The sequence below is a fragment of the Eublepharis macularius genome, chromosome 6 (genome assembly GCF_028583425.1).
Source record: "Eublepharis macularius isolate TG4126 chromosome 6, MPM_Emac_v1.0, whole genome shotgun sequence".
Classification (NCBI taxonomy): Eukaryota; Metazoa; Chordata; class Lepidosauria; order Squamata; family Eublepharidae; genus Eublepharis; species Eublepharis macularius.
In genome coordinates, this window is record NC_072795.1 from 5381629 (window position 1) to 5401954 (window position 20326).

The 20326-nt window shown below is 45.5% G+C and overlaps 2 protein-coding genes across 6 annotated transcripts in view; one reads left to right on the plus strand and one right to left on the minus strand.

Moving 5' to 3' along the window:
- The window catches only part of RUBCN (rubicon autophagy regulator), an 87152-nt gene extending 67725 nt beyond the window's left edge, over nt 1-19427 (minus strand). For all 4 annotated transcript variants that reach the window (XM_054982064.1, XM_054982063.1, XM_054982062.1 and 1 more), the window contains exon 1: nt 19318-19427. In XM_054982064.1, coding sequence (XP_054838039.1) covers nt 19318-19346 — 29 coding nt within the window. In that variant the 5' untranslated portion in view covers nt 19347-19427. The remainder of the gene's footprint in view (nt 1-19317) is intronic.
- The window catches only part of RPL35A (ribosomal protein L35a), a 290620-nt gene that overhangs the window by 101084 nt on the left and 169210 nt on the right, over nt 1-20326 (plus strand). The window lies entirely within an intron of this gene.

Sequence of the window (20326 nt, forward strand, 5' to 3'; positions counted from 1 at the left end):
GTCAGAGTGCTGAACTAGGTCTTAAGAGACCCAGATTCGAATCTCCGCAATGATACCATTTTCATTCCCTTAGACCCCTTCTGCACCACCTGAGGTCTGAAATCTCATCCTCCCACCCACCCCTGTCATCTGTGTGGGACATCTGCCAGGAATTCTGAAAGGGCCGTTCCTCTGTTTGTCTCATGAACTGACCTGACAAAAGGTGGCCTGGGAAGCTGTGACTTTGAATTCAAAGATTTGGTTTCCTGGACAACAAACAGCAAGCTGGCTTACGTCGCCAACCTTGTTCCTCAACCAAGTCAGCTCTCCTGGGCAACGGCAACATAAACGGAAGTTCTCTAAAGTGAAAGTTAATCACAGCTGAATCTACTTAACGCCAGAAGAACCAGAATGCTGAGACGGCAGGCTGGGATAGTTTAAAGCAGCTTGCATGACGTATGGGGAGACCCACTCTTTACTTTGAGGCTACATTGCAATATTTTGAGGTTTGGGGCTTGCAAAAAAAAAACACCTTGTTTTTAAAAGTCACCCCCCCCCCTCTCTATTGCCTTGACAAAAGACAGGCACGGATACCTGGATTGCTCCCAAGTATGGGCTATCCTTACCCAGCCATCAAGGTTTTATAAATGCAAATGTAAGACAGTGAAACAGCCAGTTTATGCCTTAGCTGGAACCAGACACTTTGAAGGTGACAGAGACTTAGGATGTGGGAGGCTGGAATGGATCTTCCTTAAGACCTTGGAAAGAGCGGGTGGGAGGAGACCGAGGAGATAAATTCCTTTGGCCTGGGGTGTGTGGGTCATTTCAGCTGATTCCATCTGGTTATAGTGCGCAGGAAGGAGCTCTCATATTGGGCGCCGTTTCATATATTATTCAAATCCATTCAAGGCTTAATATGCAAATTATATTTACTGGAATAAATTTAAAAACAACAGAGCGCATATTTCCCTTACACAGCAGACATTAAGTTTTCCAAAAAACCCTGTCTGAAGAAGGGAGCTCTGCCTCTTGAAAGCTTACTCTCTGAAAATCTTTATTTTATTTATTTGTCATTTATAGTCCGCCTATCTTACTGAGACTCAAGGCGGATTACACAGTGTTAAATTAATATTGTCAGTTTCAAAGACATTTCCATAAACAAGGCTATAGGCTAAATATACACCATTTTACAAAATAGCAAAGAGTCCAGAAGCTCCTTTAAGACAAACCAACTTTATTGTAGCATAAGCTTTTGAGAGCCACAGCTCTCTTCATCAGATGCATGGCTCTTTGCTATTTTGCTATTGCAGACTAACATGGCTCACTCGTCTGGATCTACGACTATTTTATAAAGACAAAGCATTTGTAAAGATCCAGTACAGAGTTAAAGAGATGCTGAAACAGAGCATAAGCAATTCTAGGGCTGACATTAGACCACACAAAACACAAGTAGCTCACAGAAGCACATATTTAAGACAACAAATAAGGCAACATAGTGGTGCTCTGGTCCCTAACTCATTAGCAAAGCATCTGAGACCCCTTTCCTACCATACAAAAGCCTTTTTGAATAATTCGGTTTTGCATCGTTTGCAGAAAGCTAGGAGAGTGGGGGCTCTCCTGACCTCCCCAGGCAGGCCCGTTCCACAGGGCAGGGTCTTTTATGTGCCGCTGGATTTATATCCTGATGTTCTACTCCAGACCAACATGGCTACCCACCAAAAAAATACCAAAGGCACTAAAAAATTGCTGATGTACTAATGCTACTACATCCACAGAACTGAGTATGCTATGATGCGTAGATGGTTGTCTACTCAACTATTTCAACAGAGTTTAACTCTTTTCCGGGAACACCATTGAAACTTGTTCGTTTCACATCAAATTGATCAGACTGGCACAGCCAATCAGGTTAATTTATAACTTGATTTTTAATACTTAAATCTGAGCTTTTATCTCTCCACTCTTCACCCCATTTACAATTGCATAAAATGTACATGTAATCTTCCAGAATTCCTAGGTAGAATCGCCTCACAAACATTTATTATAACTTTGAAACTGACAAGTTTGCCAAACAACGTCCTGGCCACGACATCTATTCATTGTTATTAACTGCAATGAAACAATGAACGTTTAGAAACAATGAATGTTTGGAAAGGAAACGTTTTCCATGGAAAAATAAAGCACGTCAAAGTTTTCTGCTCTAGCCCTCTTGCACAAAGTAAGATCCTGCTGTTTGTAGAGCAACACTGTCTGAGGTTCAGAGGGAAAAGCAAAATATGGTTTGTCAGACTAAAAAGAACTTTAGTTAGATCACTGCACACAACTGGAGGAAAGCGTGTGAGACCACAAGAGGAGGAAAGAGTGATTAGAACCTGAGGGATGTTCCCCAAACTCCGTCACGTAGCAGCAAACCATGCTTGGCCGTCAGAGACAAACCAAGAAATGGCTCGTCTTGTGTTCTTAACAAGACAGAAGATGAAAAGAGGAAGGAGCAGGTGAATGTGCTCTTCCTCTTTTGAAGAGAAGCACACGCCACTCCTTCTAAAACGCTGGCTCAAAAGAATGTTACCAGAACAGACCTCTTCCTGGAATACCTCTGTCCATCAGAGAAAGAAAAACAGCTGGGATAGCCTCAAATAGTAGACATTGTGGGGGGAAAGTAGGGAACATCTGGGCAGGCTGTGAGAGAAGCAGTGCGGTGGGATTAAGTTCCCAGAAGTGCTGAGTCACAATCACAAATAGGCACATCTGGTTATTTATTTATTTATGTCATTTATAGTCCGCCTTTCTCACTGAGACTCAAGGCAGATTACACAGTATGAGGTTAATACAATCAGTATCAAGTCAGTACATTTCAATACAATACCATAAGTTTAAAGACATCGCATTAGCAAGGATCCAAGACAGAGTAGAGATACTGAAGCAAAACATAATCAATTCTAGGACTAACATTAGACAGCACAGAACGATGGTTAAATGCTACACCGCCAGATCTGAACTAATCAATAGTCTATATATCTGCAGCTCTGCTGGTAGGAAGAAGGTGCAGAATGCACAAAGTAAAACAATGTGCCAGGAGTGGCTATTGCTCAGGAAAAAGCCTGGTCCAAATCCAACAGCCTGGGTCACCAGGTCCAGCCGCAGGAAGAAAGGATGTGGTGAACCAAGTCCACGGGAAGAAAACAGAATGATTTACAAAGCACTATCCGCAAGATTAGAGGGCTGACAGAGATGAAGACAGCCTGGTCCTCAGAGGAAAGCAGAGCTGTATGTAAAACTCTTAAAGCATTTGCCCTTGAGTAAGTCCCATAGGACTACCTAACGCTATCCATCTTCAGTGATGCACTTACAACATGATTTTCATAGCCCTTACTGTTAGTGAGCAGATCTTTAATCAGGACCTCTGAAGCTGGTGTGAATGTGCGTCACTGGTCACCACCACTGCAGGCCGAGACTGTTCAATAACCGTATCTTTCAACAGACCCATGGCCCATTGACACAGTAAGATGCCACATCAGTTTTGTTTACATGCTTGAAGGGTGACGCTGAGGCCGAAGCTAGCTGGAAGCAAGTCAACAGTTGGCAAGCAAAACCAGGGCCTCAATTAGCCTTTTTTTCATTCCAGGAGAAAACCACTGTGTGAACGTGTGGGTTTGTTCTTTTTGACGGGTAGCATTCACAATCCTGTATACAGAGCCAGTTAAAGGACGGGGATGAAATACTCGGTTGGTATAGATCAGTGTTGTTATCCTGAGATAACGAGATCCAGGTTTTAACAGGGCAAGTAAGCCTTGAGACTGGTTAGTTAAGGTTAGTGACCCATACTGTAATAAATTCCACAGAAGTAGCTGTGTCAACTGTTAAGCTACTTCATGCATTAAAAAGAGCGAAATTTGTTAAAATCACGGAACCAGTGAAAAAGAAGTTAAAAGGGAGAAACAAGAGAGTCAAACTCCTCCAGGATTCCTGGAAACATGAAGGCCCAGAGAGAATGCACACTTAGAAACAGAGCTGGAAAGTACACCAAAGGTCATCTAGTCAAACCCCCTGCCCTATGCAGGAAATTCACAGCTATCTCTTTCCCTCACCTCCCCCAGTGACCCCCGCCCACTCTATCCCCAGAGAAAGGCAAAAAAACCCTCCTGAATCCCCCAGCCAATACTGCAATCAGGAAAGTTACCACCAAGTTTTAAAAGATGCAACAGTAGTTAATAACCCACGTTAAGGAAGTCATGAAAGGCCAAAGGGCGTTTAAAAAAAAAAAGTGGAAGGTTTCCCCAATCAAGGGGAACAGAAAGAAGAACAGGTGCTGGCCAAACAAATGTAAGTTGACAATAAGGCAAGCAAAAAAAAAAGAATTCGAGGAGAGGATGGTCAAAAACATTAAGACAAACAAAAAGCATTAATATATGTGGAGCAAGAAATCAGGGAGGCAGTTGGGCCTTTCGGTGGTGAAGAAATAAAAGACAGCTAAGAGGAGACATAACTAAGAAGAGCCCCGTGGCGCAGAGTGGTAAGCGGCAGTACTGCAGCCCAAGCTCTGCTCACGACCTGAGTTCGATCCCGGCGGAAGCTGGGTTCAGGTAGCCGGCTCAAGGTTGACTCAGCCTTCCATCCTTCCGAGGTCGGTAAAATGAGTACCCAGTTTCCTAGCAGTAAAGTGTAGATGACTGGGGAAGGCAATGGCAAACCACCCCATAAAAAATCTGCCAAGAAAACGTCATGATGTGACATCCCCCTATGGGTCAGTAATGACTTGGTGCTTGCACAGGGGACTACCTTTACCTACCTAAGAGGAGACATAATAGAGGTTTATAGAATTATGCATGGAGTGGAGAAAGCGGATACTAGAACTCAGGGACACCCTATGAAATTTTTGGTAAATAGGTTCAGGACAGAAGGTTGAGACTTGGAAGAGCAGCTGTGAGGGAAGTAGAATTGATCCTTAAAGATAAAGATGTTTCTCTGGGGACCGAGATCAAGATAATCCAAACTATAGTATTCCCCATTACTATGTATGGATGTGAAAGGTGGACAGCGAAGAAAGCTGACAAGAAGAAAATTGATTCATTTGAAATGTGGTGCTGGAGGAGAGTTTTGCGGATACCAAAAAGACAAATGGATGGCCAAAAAGACAAATAAGGGGGTACTAGACCAAATCAAGCCTGAATTCTCCCTAGAAGCTAAACTGACAAAACTGAGGCTATCGTACTTTGGTCACATCACGAGTAGACAAGATTCTCTGGAAAAGTCAATAATGCTAGGAAAAGAGGAAGGCAGTAAGAAAAGAGGAAGACCTAAAATGAGATGGCTTGACTCAACAAAAGAAGCCACGTCCTCCAGTTTGCAGGATCTGAGCAGGTCTGTTAATGATAGGACATTCTGAAGATCTTTCATTCATAGGGTCACCATAGGTTGGAGGAAACTTGACGGCACGTAACACACGCAGGTTCAGGACAGACAAAAGGAAACGCTTCTTTACTATAATTAAACTGTGGGATTCAATACCAGTGAAGGTAGTGCAAGTCACAAGCATGGGGAGTTGTGGGGGAGGGTGAGACAGATCCATAGAGGAGAGGTCCAACAGTGGCTACTAGCCACGGTGAGTGAAGGAAGCCTCCAAATACAGCAGCAGTAAACCTCTAAACACCAGTGCTACTGCCTCTCCTTGTATGTACCCCGGAGAACACTTAGATCAGCAGGAAAACATCTACTGGTAGTCCCTGGGCCCAGGGAGGCTCCACTGGCCTCGAGGAGGGCCAGGGCGTTTTCAGTCCTGGCCCCAACCTGGTGGAACTCTCTGTCGGAGGATACTCTGGCCCACCAGGACCTTGTGTCCTTTTGGCGGGCCTGCAAGACAGAGATGTTCCACCAGGCATTTGGTTAAGGCCAGTATTGAGATCCACCCATTGGCTTCCCTGCCTGTCTCCTATTAGTGGGGGGTTATATGAGTCATCTGCCCCAACTCACATCTTCACCCCTCTCTTCCCCTTATGGTTGGCATGGAAGGATGGAGTGACTCCCGTCCTGGGATATTAGCAACATGGTGCAGAGTTTGTTTTTATGCAGCTAAATCTGGCTTTTATTATTATTCGATGTACTGTTTTATTAGTGTTTTTATCTGTATGTTGTAATCCGCCCTGAGCCCGTTCACGGGGATGGCAGACTATAAATTTAATTAATTAACTGACTGATTGATTGATTCATTCATTGATTAATTGGTGATGATAACACAAGGTAGCAGCAGGTCTCTACGCCCTGTCTGTTTGGCCCTCCAGGGCAACCAGTTGGCTCCTGTGTAAAACAGTATCACTGGTCCGATCTCAGCAGGCTCTTATGTTCTTATCTGACAGGGGTGCTCTGATGGACCTGAAAAAGCATGACGCAATCACTGCTAGTCTTTAAGAAGCCGTGGAAGACTCTTGGGTTCTCGTGCTCTATATCGAACGCTCTCTCCTTTTCCACTCATGCGGCAGATCATATGTCTTCCGGCTCTCACGTGAATAAATGAAGCTGCCTTACACCATGTCAGACCATTGGCCATCTAGCTCTAGAGCAGTGTTGCCATGCCTACTACAACTGGCATTGATCCTCAAAGGTCAAAGGCAGAGGCCATTCTCAGCCTTGGAAATCCTTTAGCCGGAGGGATCAGGGATTGAACTTTCATCCTTCTTTAGCTACTGGTATCGCTTGATGCAGAATATCTTCAAAATTAAAGAGAGAGATCTAGCGTATCTGCAGCATGACACCCAAATAGCAGAGACAAGCAAAAGACATACTTGTCAGCAATTGGCTGAGTGTATAGATTAAAGAAAGACAGGCTGTGGAAATGCAGCAAGGTTTAGCAGTGATTATATTACCTCCCAGAGGAGCGTCAAAAACACCACAGATACGGTTCATGCATGACAACTTGTCCCCACCTTCTCAAAGCACGCCTGACGCCATCACAGCGTTCAGGTAAGGCAGACGGAAAATCGATCAAGCTCAGCGACGCAAATCAGGTGGGTATAAAAGAGGAACAGTTAGTTGCAAAGCAGTTTCCTAGGTGCGGGAGGGGGAAGAAGTGGGTGGTCACCGCTGCAGCTTCCTTTCAGTTCTGCATGTAGAGTAGCCCTCCTTAGCTATGACCTATTTATTTTCTAATTCTCTGGAAGCACAGTTTCTTCCAAAGCCATCTTCAGACACAGCCTGTTACTACTCAAAGTCTGCCAAACACATATGCCCACTCTTCATGGCCCGACTCTCCAATGCAATTCAATAGAGGCTAGCTACACATTTTATTCAAATCCATGTTGTCTCCAGATGCCAAATTTTGCTCAGCTCTTATTTAGCCTTATCTATAAACCCTGCTATCAATAAAAATTATCAAGGTTCTCTACAAGATGGTTGTTGTGGATTTTCCGGGCTGTATAGCCGTGGTCTTGGCACCGTAGTTCCTGACGTTTCGCCAGCAGCTGTGGCTGGCATCTTCAGAGGTGTAGCACCAAAAGACAGAGATCTCTCAGTGTCACAGTGTGGAAAAGATGACCTGCCAACATCTTTTCCACACTGTGACACTGAGAGATCTCTGTCTTTTGGTGCTACACCTCTGAAGATGCCAGCCCCAGCTGCTGGCGAAACGTCAGGAACTACGGTGCCAAGACCACGGCTATACAGCCCGGAAAATCCACAACAACCATCATTCTCCGGCTGTGAAAGCCTTCGACAATATGTTCTCTACAAGATTTTTAAAAAAATCAACCCAAAATTCATTAACCTTCCCCCCAATTTAAAACAACAAAAGTCAAAAGCAGAAGGTAAAAGAAATTAGAGCAGCAGAACAGATGGTAAACTCTATAAAGCATATTAACGCTCCCGTCTCCACATAAAAAGTCTGGGCAAATAAGGCTTTCACAATCAGATGCTAAGAAAACTGCTATGGGAAGAACATTCCATAATCCAGGTAAAAAAGGTAAAGGTAGTCCCCTGTGCAAGCGCCTAGTCATTACTGACCCATGGGGGGATGTCACATCATGAAGTTTTCTTGGCAGAGTTTTTGTTATGCGGTGGTTTGCCATTGCCTTCCCCAGTCATCTACACTTTACCCCCAGGAAACTGGCTACTCATTTTACTGACCTCAGAAGGATGGAAGGCTGAGTCAACCTTGAGCCGGCTACCTGAACCCGGCTTCCGCCAGGATCCAACTCAGGCCGTGAGCAGAGCTTGGACTGCAGTACTACAGCTTACCACTCTGCGCCACTGGGCTCCAGGTGACAAGGTTAAAAAATGTCCTGTCTCTGGTTGCCACCAACCCTCAATCAGTAGGTGAGGGCATATAGCAGGGCATTTGAAGGACAGGTTGATACGGCAGGCAAGCTGGTATGGGAAAGGACAACAGAAGACAACTGACAGTATAGCAGATCCTCTCACCTCTCCCCTCCCCAGAAGTTACATCTGACTCTGGGTAAGTTGATTCCTGGGGTCACAGGACCACCATGGATCAGTGAGCGGCAGTAAGGAGGGAGAATAAGCAAGATGGAACTGCGCTGTTCCAACAGTTCCAACAGTGGAACGGCGCTGATGGAAAAGGGAAAAATTGTGCCCCTTTCCCCTTCTTCACTGTAGCCCACCGATTCATGCAACTCTTACTCCACATGGGTTCCATGATCCTGGGAATCAGTTTTCCTGGAGTTGAAGGGACTGCTGTTGAAAGAAGGAGAAGACCCAGAAGCATTGGGCCAGCAGATCACTGGATCAGCCCATTGCCTTCACACACACCGCCACTGCCTGGGTCTAAGACAAATGTCCGGCACCTGAGTTATGGCAGCACAGACCCAATAGATGAAGACTTTCTGTGCCACTGATGGATCGAAGTGAGCTGAATCCCTCCGGTACCTTCCTTGTACAAATCATGCATGGCAAGGCATTGTCCCTACCCAGGGGTCATTTCGTAGAAACAGAGCTGGAGGAACTCATTAGCATAACTCATTAGCATATGCCACACCTCTTGCCATCACCAGAAGTGTGTCATTAGTATAACTGATTTGCATATGCCACATCCCCTGACATCACCTATCCTGGCTGTTTTGGACCCAATCCTGGCCATTCAGGGCTGAAATTGGGCCCAAAGTGGCAAAAAGGGGCTGAAAATGGCCAAAAAGGGGCCCCAAATGGTCAGGATTGGGCTGCTGCTGAGCAGGAGAGTGATCCACCACCCGTCAGAGGCCTGATCCAGGCTGTTTCGGCCCCAATCCAGTCCGAAATGGGCCCAAAATGGCCAAGAGTCAGGTGGGCGGGGCTACCTGACCTGTGACCTCTTTGGGGGACTGCCGGAACTGCGTTCCTGTGCGTTCCCCCTTGAAATGAGCCCTGCCCCTACCTACCCAAGCAGTTGCTTGGAGGGTTAGCCAGAGAACCACGCCCAGTGGCAGGCAGTGCTGCTAGGGGACACGTATTATCAGTAGGACGCATTTTCAGACAAATGTAATTGTTCATAACACCAACTACCTCTTTGTATTGTCGAAGGCTTTCACGGCCGGAGAACGATGGTTGTTGGGGGTTTTCCGGGCTGTATTGCCGTGGTCTTGGCATTGTAGTTCCTGACGTTTCGCCAGCACTGTGGCTGGCATCTTCAGAGGTGTAGCACCAAAAGACAGAGATCTCTCAGTGTCACAGTGTGGAAAAGATGTGGGTCATTTGTATCTACTCAGGAGGGGTGGGGTTGAGCTGAGTCATTCTGTAAGAGTTTCCCAGGGTGTGGAATGCTAATGGCGGGAGGCTTCACTGTATCCTGAGGAGGTTCTTTTGCATATGGATTGGTGCTTGATGTGCTAATCTTCTCTGCAGGGCTATTGTCGGGTGTGGAGTGTTTTGTTGGCCTGGTGTTTTTCAGAACTGGAGCCCATGCTCTGTTCATTCTTAAGGTTTCTTCTTTCCTGTTGAAGTTTTGCTTATGCTTGTGAATTTCAATGGCTTCCCTGTGCAGTCTGACAAAGTAGTTGGAAGTGTTGTCCAGTATTTTGGTGTCCTGGAATAAGATACTGTGCCCTGTTTGAGTTAGGCTATGTTCAGCCACTGCTGATTTTTCAGGCTGTCCAAGTCTGCAGTGTCTTTCATGTTCTTTTATTCTTGTCTGGATGCTACGCTTTGTGGTCCCGATGTAAACTTGTCCACAGCTGCAGGGTATACGGTATACTCCTGCAGAGGTGAGGGGGTCTCTGCTGTCTTTTGCTGATCGTAGCATCTGTTGTATTTTTCGGGTGGGTCTGAATACTGCTTGAAGGTTATGCTTTTCCATAAGCTTTCCCATCTGATCAGTAATTCCTTTGATATATGGCAAAAACACTTTTCCTGTAGGTGACTGTTTTTCCTTGGTTGTTTGATTCATCCTGGGTTTGATTGCTCTTCGGATTTCATTTCTGGAGTAGCCATTTGCCTGAAGTGCGTGGTTTAGATGATTAATTTCCTCATTGAGAAAGCGCGGCTCACATATCCGTCTTGCACGATCCACTAATGTTTTCATTATGCCTCTTTTCTGTCGGGGGTGGTGATTGGAGTTTTTGTGTAAGTACCGATCAGTGTGAGTTGGTTTCCTGTAGACCTTGTGACCTAACTGAACATTTTGAAAAAACAGCTCTAGAATCAGCACCCCACAAACCCAGTGTATGGTTCCGGTTTGTGGATGATACATTCATCATTTGGAGCCATGGGGAGGAAGAATTGAGGGAGTTTTTGAATCATCTCAACAACATCCACCTGAACATACAATTCACAATGGAGAAAGAAAGTGAGGGAAAACTCTCATTCCTGGATAGGTCACAAGGTCTACAGGAAACCAACTCACACTGATCGGTACTTACACAAAAACTCCAATCACCATCTGCAAAAACCTGGTTGCTGGAAACAAAATATTCAGATAGGTATAATTTAGTCTTATCACATATGAATGTGATTTCTGTACAGATTGCTACAACACACACATTTGGCACTAAAACTTTAAAACGGAAAGTAGTAAATAAACTCAACCGCCTCTGCTTCAGACAAAATAATAACTGTGCTTATAGCTGTGGAAAAAACCGAAGGCGCTGTCTAGACATAGTGAAAGCAAGAAGTACATTCTGGGTCACGAGGGCTGCCCTCACTTCCCCTTGCAGTGGGGTGCAATGATGGGGCAGGGAGCATGGAGGCATGCGCCTGACCGGTGCTTGGGCAAGAGTGCTGTTTAAGCCAGTCTCAGCTTTCTTAGCCAAAGGTGGGGAAGAAAAAAGCAGAAGCCAAATCTAGGGTGCTTTGGTGGTTAGTTTCACGGTGGGACCTGCAAAACTCAGGTTCACACCTGGCTATTAAACTCGCTGGGAGATGGTGTTTTAAGGACAACTGAGAGCCTCATGAAAGAGCAAAACAGCAAAGAGTCCCGTAGCACCTTTAAGACTAACCAACTTTATTGTAGCATGAGCTTTCAAGAGCTACAGATCTCATCATCAGATGCATCTGACAAAGAGAGCTGTGGCTCTCAAAAGCTTATGCTACAATAAAGTTGGTTAGTCTTAAAGGGGCTACAGGACTCTTTGCTATTTTGCTAGAAAAGACTAACACAGCAAACTCCTCCAGATCATGAAAGAGCAGAATACAAGTATGGAAACACGCTAATCTTATTTCTGAATGTGACCATGTACCAGAACCCAGGACAGGACTGTGCAGACAGCATGCCTTTATTTCTCCTACATATTGATTTAATGAGTTTTTAATCCCATCTTCCTCCAAAGAGTTTAGGCAGCATACACCATTCTCCCTTTCTCCATTTTACCCTCACAACAACCCTGCCAGGTAGTTTAGGTTGAGAGAGAATGATTGGCCCGATGTTACCCAGCAAGCCGCATGACATGGTGGGGATTTGAACATGGGTCTCCCAGATCCTAGCCCGACACACTAACCACTATACAATGCTGCCATTAATCTCTGCAAGGAAAAGCACTGCACTTGGGATTCATGTGACGAAAGCAAAACCTTCCTTTACACACCTCTAACCATCACTCCCCCATCATCAGAAAGGCAGACTGTTCAGGAGATAATCCTTTTAATATCACTCATGAGTTGCCAGACACATAATATTCCAGGGATATCCTCTGACGTACCCCAGGCTAAGAGCCCCGTGGCGCAGAGGGCTGCTCATTAAATTTGCTGATGATACCAAATTGGGAGGAGTAGCAAACACCCAAGGAGACAGAATTAAAATTCAACAAGCCCTGAATACTCTGGAGAAGTGGGCAGCTGTGAATAGGATGCAATTCAACAAAGACAAGTGCACAGTATTACATCTGGGCCACAAAAATGGGAAGCACAAATACTGGAAGGGGGATACAATTCTGGGCAGTAGTATATGTGAAAGGGATCTTAGGGTAAGAGTGGACTGTAAACTGAATATGAGCAGTCAGTGTGATGCGGTGGCAAAAAAGGCTAATTCAATCCTGGGTTGTATCAAAGGGGCCATAGCGTCGAAATCGCAGGAGGTCATAGCCCCTCTCTATACTGCCACACCTGGAGTATTGTGTGCAGTTCTGGAGGCCTCACTTCAAAAAGGATGTGGACAAAATCGAGAGGGTGCAAAGGAGAGCGGCAAGAATGATCAGGGGTCTGGAGACTGAGCCCTACGAGGAAAGGCTGAGGGCCTTGGGAATGTTTAGTTTGGAGAAGAGGAGGTTGAGGGGGGACATGATTGCTCTCTTTAAATATTTGAAAGGCTGTCATTTGGAGGAGGGCAAAGAGCTGTTCCAGTTGGCAGCAGAGGGTAGGATGCAAAGCAATGGGCTAAAACTACATTCACAAAGGTACCGGCTGGATATTAGGAAAAACTTTTTCACGGTCAGAGTAGTTCAAAAGTGGAATCAGCTGCCTAGGGAGGTGGTGAGCTCCCCCTCACCGGCAGTTTTCAAGAAGAGGCTGGATGAATACTTGTCAGAGATGCTTTAGGCTGATCCTGCACTGGGCAGGGGGTTGGACTAGATGGTCTGTATGGCCCCTTCCAACTCTATGATTCTATGATTCTATGATTCTATGACTGCAGCCCAAGCTCTGCTCACGACCTGAGTTCGATCCTGGCAGAAGCCAGCTCAAGATTGACTCAGCCTTCTGTCCTTCCAAGGTCGGTAAAATGTGTACCCAGTTTCTTGGGGGTAAAGCGTAGATGACTGGGGAAGGCAATGGCAAACCACCACGTAACAAAAAGTCTGCCAAGAAAACATCATGATGCGACATCCCCCCATGGGTCAGTCATGACTTGGTGCTTGCACAGGTGACTACCTTTATCTTTTACCCCTGGCTAAAGAAACACCTTTACATATAGGCTGGATGCCCTAATTACCCCCCCCCCCAAAAAACCTTCCCCAGTCCTGTATATTTAACGCCCTCCTGGATCTGTCAGCCCAGATACTAAATTGTCTTGCTTAGTGACCTCACATTACTGCAAACCATTTCCAACATGCACAACTTCCCTGTTCTCTTTTTGAACACTCACTTCTGCGCATTGCTGGCCAATGAATAAAATCCACCCCAAAAGTGCCACCGGTGGCCTCATGTATCCCTCGCCTCAGACTCTCTCACACATAGCCCTCCCAGCACAAAGGTCTCCCGGTACAGATATCCTTCGCCTAGCTGGCCCCAGATCCCTTATCCAGGTTACTCAATTCTTTGCCGAAGTATTATATGCCATTATCCTCTCACATTCCACTTTGAGACCTCGATGAAATGCCAGAGATAAATATTCTAATTAATAACGAAGAGACTGCCACCCGCCCCATGCCTTCCGAAGAACTGCTATTTTTATGTGTTATTTAGAGTCCGCCTTTCTCGCCAAGACTCAAGGCAGATTGCCCTGCATGAGTCAGGACAGTCACTTTCAAGGACATTTCAATAAATAATGTAACAGGGTCTATAAATGCAAATTTGCAAAGATTTAAAACTGGCAGAAATCTAATACGGAGTTGAAGAAATGCTGAAACGGAGCGCACACAGTTCTAAGACGGATACATTAACTGACGGGTTGATTTAATTTATATTCCGCCCTCCCCACAAATGGGCTCAGGGCAGATAACAACAGTAGTTAAAACCAACAATAAAAACATAAATACAAACAATTCAATAAAACATCACCCTGAATGGCAGCTATACTTTCTTGACCCCAGCCAACGCACCCCACGGAGGAGGTAACTAGATGAGCCGATGAATCAACGGACCAAGGACACTCATAACCAGGGCTTTTTTTCAGTAGGAACACGGTGGAACAGAGTTCTGGCACCTCTTGAAAATGGTCACATGGCTGGTGGCCAAGCCCCCTGATCTCCAGACAGAGGGGAGTTGAGATCGCCCTCTGCGCCGCTGGAGCGGCACGGAGGGCAATCTAAACTCCCCTCTGTCTGGAGATCAGGGGGCGGGGCCACCAGCCATGTGACCATTTTCTCCGAGGGCAACCCACTGAGTTCCACCACCTCTTTCCCCAGAAAAAAGCCCTGCTAATAACAAACAACTACCCAGTAGGATCGTACCCAAAGCAACAGACAGCACACAGTAGCACACCGTAGTAAAGTCTATGGTTCCTGTCCCTCTACTGATGTATCCCTCTGAGACCGCCTTACAGTACAGCCCTCCTATTGAGTTTAAAAGTCCTCTTGAATAATTCAATTTTGCATCATTTGCGGAAAGCCAGGAGAGTGGGAGCTTTCCTGACCTCTCCCACTGCAGTTGCCCCAGCCTCTCCAGGAGACACCCCAAACCCTGCTGTTTCTCTGGCTGCCCACCCCATCTGTAAACCCATAAAATCTGCTGTGCCTATCTCAGCAGGTCCAAGAGTTGCACCCTCTAATCCACACGGGTCACACGTACGCAACTGTGCCACTTCCAACCTTTGTACCTGCAACCATCCATAAATTCAGAACACCCTCATTGCACTTTCTTCCCAGCCCCATCTTCTTATACACAGAGCCACCCAAATGATCTGCTTTCCAGCTCCTCATCGGATACTACAGGTCTGAGAGTCTCTCTACACGAGACATCTTATACAGGGACGCTCAAGTGTAAGGAGATGCAATGTTAGCTGGGAAGGGTAGTTTAAAAAGACAAAGCCGCAGAGATCACTCTTCAGAGGGTTTGTTAATTCCATCTTCGCCTCCTGGACGGCTCGGTCAATTTCACCTCGCTACACTAGAGTAGTTTAAAAAGAGCAAGCATAGATCACTCTTCAGAGGGTTTGTTAATTCCATCTTCGTCTCCTGGACGGCTCGGTCAATTTCACCTCTCTACACTAGGGTAGTTTAAAAAGAGCAAGCATAGATCACTCTTCAGAGGGTTTGTTAATTTCATCTTGGCCTCCTGGAAGGCTCTGTCAATTTCACCTCTCTACACTAGGGTAGTTTAAAAAGAGCAAGCATAGATCACTCTTCAGAGGGTTTGTTAATTTCATCTTCGCCTCCTGGACGGCTTGGTCAATTTCACCTCTCTGCACTAGGGTAGTTTAAAAAGAGCAAGCATAAATCACTCTTCAGAGGGTTTGTTAATTTCATCTTCCCCTCCTGAAGGATCTGTCAATTTCACCTTCTCTGAGCCTTCAGGGAGGCAGATGAAATTAACAAACGCTCTGAGGAGCAATCTCAGCTCGCCCTGTCTTTTTAAACTACGCTTCCCAGCTAACAATGCATCTCTGGACACTTGAGTGTCCCCCGTGTAAGATGTCTCATGTACAGAGACTCTAAGTCTAACATGTCTGCCCTGATCCACTCTACAATGTTGCCCAGACCCCTTTCTCCATACACCTGTCCCAAACAGGGACACCTGTCCACGCCCTCTCTGAAGACACCAGATTCCCTCCACCACTAACAAAGCTCATGATTAAGAACACCATAATACTTCATCAGAAACAAAATACTAAGAGACTGTAAAACAGTCATCTTTATTAGGACCAACCAAGACTCATCATGCAGGCGAAGTGCGTAAGTGTTCAAATTACATGGAATTCTTTTGAAGGCTAGACTTTAAAAGCAATTAAAAGGAGGAAATGCTTCCCACACACATCATCAAGGCTCTTAATTGATCCCAATGAACATTTTTCTTCTCCTTTTTTTAAAAAAATGTTTTTAACAACCAGCCTGAAGAAGAGTCCTATGCAGCTTGAAATATCGCATCACACTCCTCTCATCTGACAAAACTGGATGAATCCTATGTGCACTTTCATGCTACATATTTTTCTAACAAAAAAACAAGAGTACTAATGTTTAAAAGAAGATTGTTTGTTTTTATTGTCCCCAATGTTGGATTCTTCCCCTTTGGGCTCAAGGCCATCCTACTAACACAACAATCTCATCCTCTCTTTCCCCCAGGCAATAACAAAATTCTAAAAATGTAGAATATTAGCCAGTGCGGTGTGGAGTGCTGGATCTGCACGACCCAGGTTTGATTCCCTGCCCTGCCATGGAAGCTCTTTGGGCGACCCGGAGCCAGTCACACACATTCAACCTAACCTACCTCACAGGGTTGTTGTGAATATAAAAATGGAAGAGAGGAGATTGATGTAAGCTGCTTTGGGTCTCCATTGGGGAGGAAGGCAGGGTATAAATGACATAAATAAATAAATATTACTTTGTTGCAAGAAAGCACACCACCTTGAAATGTGCTGTAGCAGAAGTTCTGCCTCATGAAAACTTCTGCCACCATTACTTCCCTATTTATTGAACTAATTCTGTCCCACCTTTCCCTCCATTCGTGAAAGCTCAAAGTGGGTTACAAACTGCATTTCTCAAATAGTCACTGCACAATAAAATTAACACACTATAAACAGAAAATAAAACGTGAACTAAACAGTCCTAATTTACAGTCCTAATTTAACCACAAGACAAAATCCTGAGTCTCTCAAAACCTGCACAACTGTTTTATGGCATCTTCTGAAATACCCAACCTAAGATTCTCTGAGAGATTATTCCAGCTAAAATACATTTGATTGGGTTGCAGCTGATCTAATCATCTTGTGTTGGAACCAAGGCAAAGCTATACCAAAGAAGGATGGAAGTCTCAGATCACAAAGGGCTTTACAGATAAGAACTAGCACCTTGAACTGAGCCCAGAACCATAGAGTTAATCGGTGAAGTTGTTTTATAATAGGTGGTCACAGTAAGAGCTACAAACTAGCAACCATATTCCAAAGTTTCCAAGTTGGTTTCAACAGAGCGCACTGCAGTAGTCTAGCCTCAGTGGTACAGAGGTATGGATCAGCATGGTCAAACCAAATGGTCTAAGAAAGGAAAGCAATTTCCACTCTACATGCAGTTGGAAAAGCATTTATCACAAACAACAACAACAATAATAACAACATTCGATTTATATACCGCCCTTCAGGACAACTTAATGCCCACTCAGAGCGGTTTACAAAGTATGCCATTGTTATCCCCACAACAAAACACCCTGTGAGGTGGGTGGGGCTGAGAGAGCTCCAGGGAGCTGTGACTAGCCCAAGGTCACCCAGCTGGCTTCAAGTGGAGGAGTGGGGAATCAAACCTGGCTCTCCAGATTAGAGTCCTGCTGCTCTTAACCACTACACCAAACTGATGATTTAACAAGACAGCCTCATAAACCTGCCGTGCTCTTCGCAGATAGTTTCAGGTGGATAGCTATGTTGGTCTGCAGGAGAACAGCAGGACTTGAGTCCAGTGGCAACTTAAGAGACCAGCAAGATTTTCAGGATCTGAGCTTTTGAAAGTCAAAGCTCCCTTTGGTATACGAAGGTGGGAGCTTTAAGTCTTGAAATCTCATATCCTGAAAATCCTGTTGGTCTCTAAGGTGCCACTGGATTAAAATCCTGCTGATCTTCATAGAGTCTGTCAGATTAAGCACCCCTCCATCTCAAACTAACATTTCCCATAGGACATCAGCCTAACCCACCATTTTCATCTCTGCCTTGTCCAGATTTAGTTTTAGTTCCTTATTCCTCAGCTGCTTCACCACAGCATCCAAGAAACTTTTTGGTGTTATTGTTAACCCCAGTTTCAGGTCAGCAGCCATGCTGGCCTAGAGTAGAAAAGCAAGACTCAAGTCCAGTAGTACCTTAAGAGACCAATGGGTCTCCAAGACCTGAATCTTGCCCATTAAGAACAGGCATCTCTTCCACCCACCTCCAGTCCTGCCACTTCAGTTATTATTATTAAGACTCTTCCTGCATCTTAAAGACAAGACAGTTTACCATGGCAGAAGCTTTCAGAAGCCATTAGACAATTGTCCACCTTCAAGATACTAGCTGGCTGTATTGCCTGCAGCAGGCTGAAATGAAACGGGCAAGGATCTCCCCGAACCTCACAGCACTTCCAAAGCAGGCCCGTGACCTGTGACAGGAGCTGTGGCTTGGGAAAGCTTCCAGAGAAATGCGTCAGTCTCAGAGGTGACACATGACTCTTGGCAGTTAGCAGAATGGCCTATTAGGAGCGTGACGATCGGCTAGTTAAGGTGAACAACAATGGTGACTGTTGGGTTGCTTTCATTATTTGCTGACACCAAGACACTCTGTGTCGGGATTTCTGCCGGTTTTAAACCTTGGAAAAATTTGCATTGATGCACCCTATGACATTCATTGTTTATTGAAACGCCTTTGAAAATGGACTGCACAGACTCACACCTGTGTAACCTACTTTGGGTCTCAGTGAAGAAAGAAAGAAAGAAAGAAAGAAAGAAAGAAAGAAAGAAAGAAAGAAAGAAAGAAAGAAAGAAAGAAAGAAAGAAAGAAAGAAAGAAAGAAAGAAAGAAAGAAAGAAAGTATCCATTACTAACTAGCAATAGTATTGGCAATAATCAATAATCATATTGGAAAAATAATCATTATTATAGTTAACAATATAATATAATATAATATAATATAATATAATATAATATAATATAATATAATATAGTATTGTATTATCAGAGCAAGTCTGTTAATGATAGGACGTTTTAGAGATCTTTCATTCATAAGGTCGCCATAGGTTGGAGGCGGCTTGACAGCACATAACACACACACACATTATATTATATTAATTATATACGTTATATTAATTAGCATCAGATACCAAGAGTCTTGAGGTACCGCAGAATCTCCCACTTTGCAAGTCAATTACTCGGTTGCCACCTCCAGGGTGGGAAATTCCTGGAGGTTTGGGGCTGGTGCCTGGAGAAGGCAGGGTTTGGGGAGGTGCCTCGGTGGGGAATGATGCCAAAGAGTCCCCCCTCCTAAGCAGCCATTTTCTCCAAGGGAGCCGATCTCTGTCGGCTGGAGATCAGCTGTAATTCCGGGAGATCTCCAGCCACCACCTGGAGGCTGGCAACCCTCGCAGCCCGCCCCTCAGCGCCCCTCACCTGCTCTCCTCCTGCTCGCCCACCTCCATCCCTGGCCGGGGAGGCAGCCGTCAGAGACCGGCGGCCCCTCGAAGCGCTCCTCCCGCAGCCATGGCCAGGGCCGGAGCGACGACGGCGACGCCTCCCACCCACTTCGCCCTCTCCGCCCTCAGCCGCGCCGAACTACAACTCCCGGCATGCATCTCCCCGTCGGAGCCGCCCCTTTCGGCCGCGCAACCAACCGGCTACGCTTCCCGGCATGCAATGGGGCTGGGTCTAGCGCTTCCTGGTCAGCAAGGACTACAATCCCCAGCATGCGTCGCACCAGCCCTCTGAAGGTTTTGCGGAGATGCGAAATGGCTTTTTCCCTGGGTTTGCGTTCCGCTCACAGTCTAAATGGTCGGTGCGGTTGGGAGGAAGCCTGGAGGCCTCCACCCCACATTGTGACTTTCATTCAACAGCATGACCTCAACCCTATTAGAGTTCTGCTGGTTTAAAAATCTTTGCATATTTGCATTTCTAGACCCTGTCCCAGTGTTTATTGATGTGTCCTTGAAAGTGACTGTACTAAATCATATTGTGTAATCGGCCCCGAGTCTCAGTGAGAAAGGCGGACTCTATAAATAACACAAGTAAATAAATAAACTTGATGGAAATTACTTTTGAGTAAAAGAGGTTGTGGCGAGGCTCTCTATTTAGAGTTATTTCTAGTCTGTCTCACTGAGACTCAAGGGGGATTACGGTGTGAGTCAATACAATAAATGGCGGTGAACCATGCAGATTCGTGGCTTGTTCTGCCTCAGGCCGGGGGTTGCCAGCTCCAAGTTGGGAAAAGTCCTGGAGATCTAAACCTGGAGAAAGTGGGGTTTGGGGAGGGAAAAGATGTTGGCATGGCATAATTCCATAGTGTCCACCCCCCAAAGTAGCCATTTTCTCCTGGTGAACTGATCTCTGTGGCCTGGAGACCAGGTGTAATTCTGGGAGATCTCCAGCCACTACCTGGAGGCTGGCAACCCTACTCAGGCCAAAT